This window comes from Papilio polytes, unplaced genomic scaffold, assembly GCF_000836215.1.
Source record: "Papilio polytes unplaced genomic scaffold, Ppol_1.0 DF824191.1, whole genome shotgun sequence".
Taxonomy (NCBI): Eukaryota; Metazoa; Arthropoda; class Insecta; order Lepidoptera; family Papilionidae; genus Papilio; species Papilio polytes.
In genome coordinates, this window is record NW_013525013.1 from 3,615,495 (window position 1) to 3,626,791 (window position 11,297).

Consider the following 11,297-nt stretch of genomic DNA (forward strand, 5'->3'; position numbering starts at 1 on the left):
GACTTTTTATTCACCGATGTGCTAAAAATAGTACTTTGTTGTAGTAAGGTGGGCTAAGAAATAAATTGATGTCATCATCATCATTTGCCAACGTTCATGATGATAAAATCAGTTTGAACCAACATTTTTTCTCTCATTTTACCGCTCAATGACCTCAAACCTATTTTAAGAATTTGATATTCTATAGAATGTTCTGAACACACTCTTTGAATGTCAAGTATGAAAGGCTGTAGGTCGTCAAACATGAGTTCAAACACATGTAGAGTCTCAGCGAGAAAAATATATTTAGAAATGAAGTGTGGATAAGTTAAACAGTTTTTTAGATGATAAGTAGGCGTTTTCTCGTATTATCTTTTGTTCGAGATTAGGCAGAAATTGAATAAGACAAAAGAAAAAGACGTATAATAAATGGGAAAATAATTGTACGATATAATATATTCCTGTTATACTGTAACAATAAAAGGCAGCAAAATAATCCGAATGTCGACAACAATTTTCTTCGTCCACTTACAGTTATTATGGGTATATCTCATAATTATCTGGAAGCGGATTACTGAATAAAACCTTTGTAGTCACATAATATCTTTCAGCTTTGGCCATATAATGTTTTAAATTATTATATACTTCTATACTAACATTATATAGAAAGCTTTTTATTTTTGTATATATTGAAATGACTAAAAACTACTTGGCCGATTTTTAAAATTCTTGCACGATTAAAAAACTATGTTAGCAGTGAGTAACATAGACTATGTATTTTTAATTTCACGAGGGTGAAGTCTCGAGCAACAGCTGGTATTTTATACTTTTAATTCCTAAAGAAACTTTAGGACAATTGATTAGTCTTAAAACAGATTAACAATCTTAGAAAAATGTTGTTATTTTCAGCCATGTTATATTGGTTTGTTTTGTTGTTTGTACGTTTACCATCATCATCAACTTGCCCTTATCCCTTACGGAGGGTCGGCATAGTATGTGCTGCTCTTCCATACATCTCCATCAGCCGTCATATCTAAATCCACTCCTTTCTTAGTTGTAAGTTTACCGTTTAGTGCTATTCCATCATTACAATTCCGACATTAAAAGAAATATTTTTTAGTTATCACTATCTAAAAATAAAATACAGCAGAAATGTTATTATATTAATAAACCGTAATATCGAGAACACGGGATGTTCTTGAGAATTTCAACAGTTTATTTTAGCGTTTAAATTTGTTTAACCTTTGTAACCAATAATATTTAACATACTTTGTAAGATATTACTGTCTACTTGGTCTAGACGAACTCAATTTATTGGTGTTATTACCAACGTTAGAATATAACTGAAGTTTTATTAAGAGTATTTCGTGGTTATAGCACATAGGAGTCTCCAATAAGTATCTACTGATTATAAACCTCTAAACACTACCACAAAGTTATACATCTTTTCTCAACTAAACAACCTTGTGTTTGGAGATTCACGAAAACAATCACATGGCAGAATTTGACCACGTATATTCGTATACGGATATCTGTACTGTTTAGGAAAAAATGATGCATTAAGAAAATGTAAATAATCAAATAATCCAGAAATATATAGGTCTATATAAGTTAAAAACAGGGCTTTTAATTTCATGTACACACAATATTTGTAACACTTTTAGAAACAAAAGCAAAGCACAGCGTTGGCTTGCACATGAAAATTCGTAAACAGTGCAAAAGCTCTCAATTTTTTCATGCATTGTAATTATGAAATTTGAAACTATTTGTACACAAGCAAATATAACTTTGTTATATTTTATGACTAACAAGAGCTTTGTTTCAATTAACAATATTTTGATATTGACTTTTTTGTTTAAAGCATACATTTGTTAAAAAAGATTTGTTCTCACAAAGGGATGTATTCAAAGCCTCTTTGCAGGATTAAGTCTCCGTAAATATCCTCGTTTACGATACAGAAACAATGGAATTGTAAATTGCACAGGATAATAGGAGATACGTTTATGATATTAATATAACATTATATTGTTATACTTTGATGTTCACAATGCGATGTGTATTATACAAATAGGTAAAGATGTTCATATTTCATGATATTTTGAAGTGAAAATATTAAGGTTTTATTATTGGATTATGTATATTAAACTCATTATTTGTATAATATTAATATTTATTATATACAAGTACACTACAGTCTGTACAATAAAATATCATTCCGATAAAATTGACATTCTTCACTAGTAACAAAGGGTTATGTAGTTTAAACTTTATTAGATTAAGGGCCTGTCCCACAACTGGCTGATAGAGGCTCAGATAGCTTGAAAATGACGTCACTGTCATAAGAGAACAAAATCCGATATTTCCATCATATATTTTACACGTTGGATTGTTATCAGACAATTTACAATTTGTTGGGAGAGGCCCTAAATTAACTCTTTATACAACATAAAAATATTAGGTCTTTTATTATTAACTATTGAACATTACGGTGAATTTAATAAACTTTTTTTATCATGAGCAATAAAAAAAAGAAACATCATGATAATGACATGTAAATTAAATAAAAAACGTAGGAATTTTAATAAGGAAAATCGTAATCTTATGGAAATTTCAAGAATGTTCTGACTAATTCATCTACATAGGTCCCGTAGTATTTAGTTCAAGAATTAGAAAAGAGGTTCTAATTGGAGACACTATCAAATTCTACTTTTTAATAATTTGAATGTAACAACAATAGTATAGTTTTGTAGAATATATTCAATTCTAATGACAATACAGTAAATGTCCTAAAAAAGTCTCCTATTTTAAATTCTGATAATGAAAAGTCTTTTTAGTCAATCGAAATATATGAATTTCATCAACCTAATCATGAATGAGAACATACGTTGATTAAAGATATTCATATTAGAGTGAAGACTTTTATGAGAGTTAATTTGTAGCACAAATATTAACCGTTTATTAGTTTTACAAATTAATTTTTGCTATTTGATAGAAGTCTTTTGTTAAAAATTCGCTAAACACATTATTTACACAATCACATCACAATTTACACTATTTAAAGAATTGAACAGTTGAATAAAGTTTTAGTCAATAGTTCTGTTTCATTTTTCACATATCGATATCATACGGACGTAGTTATTTGCTCGATTAGATGAACATCGCGGCGATTGCATGAAGTCCTACAAGAGCTCGCACGGTTCCAGGTGCTCGGACATTTGCCAAGACCTTCTGGGACGCTGCGTGAAGGTCGCAAGATTGCAGAACGACAGCATTCAGGATAAGTTGTCGCGGAACAGCATGTGCGGTTGAGTGGTGCGGCGTATGACAGTGATTTCGGCAGACGGGTGGTGCAAGTGGTGGTTGGCCATGCACAATACGCAGTTGCCCCACCAGCACTGCAGGCGCACCACGCTGGCTCACATCTCGGCGGCGTCATACAAGCACAAGGGTCTGAGACAGTAGGCGCGGGCGCAGGTGGTGGAGCTTCCGGCTCACGCTTTGAAAAGCCAACGAAGAACAGCATCAGTGCACCAGCTAAAGTAGCAGCAGTAGAAAAGTAAAACCCAGCGCGTGGCGCTTGTTGATTGATGTATCCCGTCATCGGCACACCTACGATAACCGGTAACGCTTCTGCACCTTGCACAAAACCTACACGAAAGAAAATAAAGTCATTTCAACAGTATTGAAATCGGTATTAAAAATGTCGAATATAATACGTACTCCAAACTTTAGTGAAGTGACGACCTCGAACGCGCTCCATTGTCAGCATTTTTATTGAATAGAGAAATCCACCGAGGCATAAACCATACATCCACGCGAAAAGTACGTAGCCATGGTAACCTTCTACGCTACTCAAGGCAAGCATTGAAATTCCTAAAAGAAAATATATAAAATCAAAATTCACACCAGATTATGAGTAAAAACTCAATGGACATTCACATTACTTACCTATACCTAGCATAGCTGTTTGACAAAGGTATTGTTTTGATACTAAACACTGAGCTGATGGGCGAACCAACACAAGTCCAAATCCGGCGCAGCCTAACACAGCGGCAAAGCCTAGAAATGTTTGCAATAACACAAGTGCACTCTCCTCTAAGCCTTCCTGAAAACCTTGTAGCGCCTGAAAAAGTAAAGGAAGTTAATAATTTATAGATTAAATAAATCTCAACACGAGAGTGCGCTCTTACCAAAAAAAATACCGGAGTGTAAAGACCGAACGCTGCCAAGCCTGTAGATAACGACAAAACTTTTGCGGGTCGCGACCGAAGTGAGCTTAAATCAATAAATGGCGAACTTTTTAATCCTTTCTTTTCTTTAACCTGTAATGAAATAATGAATGATTTATATTTACGTAGATAAGTATCAGTGAGAATCAAACAAAATTGTGTTCATTATGCTATAGTTATTTACCTTACGTCGTTGATTTTTTAAATGCTGTATCGCTCTCCGTTGCGGATGATACAGTGACGCGCTGCGGTACACGGCGCTTAGAAAAAACGCCAGGACTAGCACAACTGTCACAGCTTGCAGACCTAGTCGCCATCCCAGTTTACTGCGATCATTTATTCAACATCATTTAAATACGGCGAACGTGTTCATCTATCAGGCTATATTTATAACCACCAAGAGAATAGAAATTACGTGAGCCGAAACCTTGCTTTCCTCCAGTAGGCTCATTTAGAACCACGCTGATTAAGATATGCGGTCACAGTTAACCAGAAGTTGTCAGATAGTTTGAATCTTAATACTAAGTTATACCAACGTTCATAAAATGTCTTACCCCACTGCCTCTTTATATGCCACACTGAAGAGCGCAATGCCGACACCACCGCCGGCGTGTGCCACTAGTTCGACAAACTGCCGACGCCTGCGAAAGTACGCTCCCAGCACCAGGCCCGCCGCCTCCCGCACCAGCCCGCAACCAACGCCCAGAACTATACCTGGAGGATAGCCCTTAGTGCTATTTGAAAACTATTGAAAACCCGCATAGCTCTCCATAAATATATTGTTATGCTAAATTGTAGCTTAATAGTTCAGTTTTTAATCTCAAAATTAAATGACTACGATGACGATCCTGATCTAAGAAATGTATTAATTCGGTTCCTAACGACTATGTTAAAAAAATTTACCATAGCTGAGTAAAGTTTGATGCAGTTGTGTGGCGAAAGAAGTGAAGAGGCAGGCCAGCGGTAACAGAAGTCCACCCAGTAAGGCAGCCAGTCTGGGCGACCGTTTTCGACCTGCCACTAGCGCGCCAGCCGCACGTGACACGCCCACGCAAATAGCACCGGCCCAAACTGTTACACAAAGACATTAGCACAACCGCAATTTGAACTCACCGCTAAAAATGCTGCTGGCCTCTGGTCGCTTTCGATAAAAGCTGCTTGACCTTAAACACTCAAAATTTGTAAAAGATGTTAGTTACATTGAAAACCTTTTAAGCTGTTGTCATTTCAACGGGAAGATTACGAAATCATTTTCATTCCGAGAATACAAATGTAGATTTTAAACATACCGCTAAAAATTTTATTTAAATTTGTCGAATTCATTCATGTATAAATATTGAAATGCAATCACGATCTGTGGACCCTGCACACATTGAAACAGATTTCCAATTTTCTTAATGATAATTGCAACGTCCCCGATATATCTACATTAATTTAAATCTACCTCGTTACTTACTAATGATTAATGAAGATTAAAAAGCAGATTATAATATTTTTAAAAGTTGAGAGTTATAAACGTGGTGAATCTTTTTATATTTGATGACTCAAAGATCTTGAAAGATAAGAAGAGCATAAATTCTCGAGAGATCTTCAAATATTTCGTCGCAGTTACAAATAATCAAAGGCGAAACAATTTCATGATCATGATATCAAAATGTATTTATTGTTATTTTAAGAAATTTTGATACACAAATAGGTGACATAGATATTTGATATAAGCTTAAAGTTGTGCCTTCCGTCGAAGTTTGAGAGTCGCATATTACTGCCGAATAGATAGACGTGTAGGAATTTCTCCATTATACTTAGTGTTAGTTCATAATTAATGTCTATTAATATTACACATACGAAACCATGACTATATTGTAACCAAAACCAATAATTTTAATTAGATATTAGATGTTTTAGGGCCTGTCCCACCAAATTGTAAATTATCTGGTAATAATCCAACGAAAAAATATATGATGGAAATATCGGATTCTGTTTCCTTATTTGACACTGATATCATTTGAGGCTATCTGAGCCTCTATCAGCCATTAGTGGGACAGGCCATATTCAAATATCATGTTTATTATTTGCCAAGTTATACTTAAATTAGTGTTACAAAACGTAACGACGTTTTCTAACTAAGTTATCTGTGTAGGGTTTCCGTTGCTAAAATTAAATTTGTCTACGCCATGCCCAAATTATAATTTGAAATCCGGATCTGACAGAAATATAGCCTTACGTCCCGCCCTAACAACAAACAAAGGCCTTGTTAATAATTGAAATTACTTTTACCGCCTATTACACTACGATCTATACACAAACATTAATTTTATAGATTGAATTTATAAGAAAATGATCTTAGTAATTATTAGATAGTGAGAGTGTCATTATTTTTTAAGATACTATATCTACACGTTTGTACAACTTAATTAAATCTGTTAAAACGCTTTCAGTATTTCCCTTCATCTCGTTTATTTCGAAAACGGTTTATTGATTGGTAATACCAACATTGGTCAATAATCTGATAGAATTTTGTAACATATTTAAAATATCATAAATACTCAAGAATGTAACACACTTGTAATTGAATCTATACTAATATTATAAAGAGGATAACTTTGTTTAATTGTAATGAATAGGCTGAAAAACTACAGGGCCGCTTTTAAAATTCTTTCACTGTTAGAAATGTAATTTATCTGTAAGTAACACAGGCTATATTTCACAATGTTATTTTTTAATTCCACGCGGACAGAGTCATGGGCGAAAGCTAGTAATAAATAAAAATAAAAAGGCAAACGAAATTGGAAATAAAAGATAATTCCGCACAGGTAAGTTGACGTTAGTTAGTTTAATGAAATGAGAATTTGTCCGTTCGCTTTTCGTATTTGTCTTATCCTTTATCGATTATTGCCACTTAAAGGGATAATTAATTTCACGTGAGTTGTGTTTTCGATTCATCAACTATATAATTGAATTCTTGATTTAATATAAGATACGGGTCGGAAATCAATTGAATACGTGACTGAACGAAATGTGAAGACTATCTCCGAGAAAGACTTTATCTAATACCGTTATGCGGTTTGATCATGATAACATCTAGATACTTTTAATGCAATAAAACTTTACGGAATGCAATAACTGCTATACGAATGTCTGGTAACGATGCAATATTAAATTCGTACCGAAGATACCTTTTGTCTGATCAATGTGTGTCGAAATTTTGGTCAGCTTCAAATTCCCTCTGTTTCGATTTGGTAAGGATAGGACGGCGAACTGGAGACTAGTTATAGTTTTACTTACCAGCGTGATCGGCTGTCGGACCCAAATGTCTCAAAGCATAAACATGTAAAGCTCCGTAAGCCAGCTGTAATCCTGTCGATAGCAGATGTGCTAGGAACGCGGCACCACAAACTATCCAACTGCAATACAAAACTACGTTTTAATTCAACGTACACAAAACCAAAAATAATAGAAGATTAAGACAAAGTTAATTTACCGAAAGAAAATTAAGAAGCTTTTATGGGGAAAATTCGTAATATAATATTTATTTCTTGTAAAGATCCGGCCAGGAAATTTTACGGAAGTTGACTTGTATTTGTGTTTGTGTATTTTTGGATAGGAAATTACAACGAGCGGTTTCAAAGATGACTCACAAGCTATTGTAAGCGACCATCGAAAATGGTATTGTAATGAAATTTCGAAATGTCTTTTTCGTTTATTATCTGCTATACTAATTTCAGAGTTTTGAGGTTTAAATTCTATCGTTTTTGTTGAATTTTTCGGTCTACGATAATGCAAGAATATTGTTACTTATAAACTCGCTAAGTTCTTAGTAGTCTTGGGTAGTACACGTACTATGTACTAAAAAGTAATGTTACTCGGCACTGTACTAAAAGTAACGTTACCGAACGGCTTCTGTTAATCGGAAATTTGGCACTTTTAGTACACTACACGATATCAGTGTTTGCCTCTTCGTTGTTTGATTTTATTGAAAATTTGCCAGATTGAAGCATCCACCTTCGGTAATGAGAATCAAAAGTGGATAAAATCATTTATAATTTAAATTAACATATGTTCGACCCTACTTAAAATTTGATGTGAAGTGCTATAACCCTAGTTATATTCTATTCATTCTTAGATATACGCACTCTCTAATTGTGCATTTTATTGTAACTTCGTCAGTAGATATGTTTGGAGCATTGAGTACATTGTGCGGTCTCTATTCAAGGATCTTCCACAATGTCGACCTATCTGTTATCAAATCAGTTGGCTAATTCTACAAACTGCTCAGCTACATTTATACGTCTACGGTTTTTATTCCTTTCTTCGTGTATTAGGCATTCGAATTCGGTCGACCATAAAATACTACGTCTCAGAACTGTAAAGGATGTAGACTTTTACGGTCTGATTATCTTCCAATTATACTTAACCGTATCTTTACAATTTTGTCCAGTTACTATGGCTTCATACAACCAACAAGATAGAATGAAAAAAGAATAAAGGAGACAGATCTTTGGTTAATTCTGTTTTATTTGTATGTTTTTTTTCTGAACTTTTTCTGCTGAGCTTCTGTTATTTTTCTAAATTCTTTGCAAAGGCCAGCTTTCATAAAAGGAAAAGGGATTGAAAGAAACTCATTTGCGGATGACGCGGTCAATTAACCTCATTTGTATAGCGTGTTTGTTTGCAATGGAATTAATGATTGATCAAGTTTACCCCCAACCCCCTTCGGGATAGAAGTGGTGCTTGATGGGCCTGGTGTCCAGCTCGCGGCGGCGCAGAGCAGGCACGGTGCGATGTAGAGACCGCAGTTCCCTCTCCCGTAATGCCCCGCCGCTGGATTCCTCTTCTCCCTCGTGATAACCTTCTAGAGAAATATGATAGGTTTTTATCAGTCATAAAACGAATCCAGTATTTCTGATGATTTAGTACTTGCCATAGTGCGGTAAGCAGTGGTAGCTGTTGGACAGGATGTGGGGACAGCGACAGGCGTGGGGCTGGGGCGGCGGCGGGGCGCGGGGCGGCGGCGAGGCGGAGCGCGGCGGCGACCACCAGCCCGCCATCAGCCGCGCCCGGCTGCACTCGCAGCCGCACTCGCACCCGCGCCCGCGCCCCCACCCGCGCTACCTGCACACCATTAACACATTAATATTATGATCAATAAGGTGGATACCAAGTAGTTGATAAGGCTGACCACAAGTGCTCCAGAAACGCTGCTTGTTAAAAAACCAAACCAGTGAGGTAGGTTTATTAGTGAGCCAGACCTAGGCCGACGGCGCACCGTGTGGTACATTTGACGGCGATAAGATTGTTTAATGAGTTTAATGAGCGATAACCTTAATAAGTATTACCTAGCACAACCGCACCGCTCCACGCCCTCGCTCACGCTGTAAACGCTGCCGCGTCTCATTCGTGTCTCTTCCCTTTGACTTGTCAAACTCCTGACGTCCACATCCTTTCTATCCGTTGCTTCATTCACCTGCTCCTCGTCTCATGCTCGTTGACTCTGATACTGTATGCTTATTAGATGTTTTCTTGACGCTGACAGTGTTAGCATTTTGGCGAAGACCTTTATTGAAAGAAAATGTTTGTGTCTATAGTTTACTTTCGAAATGTGATGATTCTAATCTTCTTTTAGATTGTTAGATTAAATTTCAGAGATAATATTGTACTTATATTAGTAAATGTTTATTTTATAAAATCACAAGCGAAGTAAAAAAACAACAGTTCGACAATAGAAATCCGGGTCGGCGACAGGAAGACGGTTCGGCGAAAACGTGACGTTCTCTCGCTAGCAGTGAGCACTGCGTGATGACGGCGCATTTCTTGTTAAAAAATAAACAATATTTCTCTGCGTACTACACTAATGGGGCGGTAGGAAGTTAAGACAACTGAATGAATAAATACGTTTCTAAATTGAAGAAACAAATAAAAGGTACCACAGCGCTTAAATATTCTTCTGGTAACTTTCCGGGACAAACAGATTTGATAATTCAGTAGCCACAAATCGTCAGCGCGGTTCATAAACAAAACAAAACTCGATGCAACAAAATGAACAAGACTTTATTCCTTATTAACTTTTACCGTTTTAATGAAAGAAAAGATAAACTTTATACAGGTACTTAGAAACTTCTTAGCGAAGAAAAAGGAACGGTTTTAAAAAGTTAGTAATGTACAACTTTAAAATTTAAAAAGTTTACATCGTTTTATGTTTGAAAAAAAATATATACGGGAGTGATTATAAAATTGATTTGAATTAAAGTAGCATTTAAACCACGAGCTCCTGAGTTTAAATCCAGTTTTATTTTTGTCTCATTTTATACTACAAAGGGATATTAATCAATCCTTGTTGAGATTCGAATCATGACGAAAATCGCTTAAGTAAAAGCTTTTGTCCATTATTGGTTTTTTAAATGTTGATTAAACGCCATATCGGAAAATTTAGATCTACTGCAAAAAAGCGTCTAAGCAAATCCTTTTAACAATCTGTCTAAAAAGTTAATTCGGAATTTTGTTTTCTCATACTGACATGAAAGAAATAATGCAGAGTGAAGACAAAGTAAACATTATTTCATTGCCAGCAAATGGCACGTTCGCCGTGTTTTGGCCATAGCAAATTGTCTGGTTTATATACGTCTATCAAAACGTAAATTAGTCCACATTTAATTCTAACGGAGAGTTAACAAAAGGCGTGTGAATGGTAGGTGTGGTCAGGCCCGCCTCGGACCGAACAATGGCGGCTCTCTACAATGCAAACCCACGCACCTGTACAACTAAAGCCTTTCATATTTCAAAACATATTCGAATCAAAATAAGACAACGAGAATCCTTTATTGAAGAACAAGTAGACATGATAAGTTTTCATATTCTAGAAGCAATCGTTAATTTTAAAACATTTATGGTAAAATCTAATTGCATAGGACGAAAGGATTACGAAATCATTTGCGTCGCCAGATAGAATTAAAAATGAATAGCAGAATCTTAACATTTAAATATAGAAGCATTATTTCATAACAATAATACTTGTAACCTAAGATGAAATAAATAAAACAAAAGTCATTTGATCCCGACAAACTTATGCTATAAAAATATACGCAGTTGACA

The 11,297-nt window shown here is 35.5% G+C and overlaps 1 protein-coding gene across 1 annotated transcript; it reads right to left on the minus strand.

Annotated features, from left to right (window-relative positions):
• Positions 1-2,894: 2,894 nt before the first annotated feature.
• Positions 2,895-9,256, minus strand: LOC106110731 (monocarboxylate transporter 2-like). The gene is made up of 10 exons (XM_013292627.1): positions 9,130-9,256; positions 8,910-9,060; positions 7,494-7,612; positions 5,112-5,279; positions 4,763-4,922; positions 4,393-4,534; positions 4,170-4,301; positions 3,928-4,102; positions 3,700-3,852; positions 2,895-3,627 (listed from the first exon to the last, which is right to left on the minus strand). The coding sequence occupies exons 1-10, from the start codon at positions 9,254-9,256 to the stop codon at positions 3,101-3,103; spliced, it is 1,854 nt and encodes a 617-aa protein (XP_013148081.1). The 3' UTR covers positions 2,895-3,100.
• Between the last annotated feature and the right edge of the window lie 2,041 nt (positions 9,257-11,297).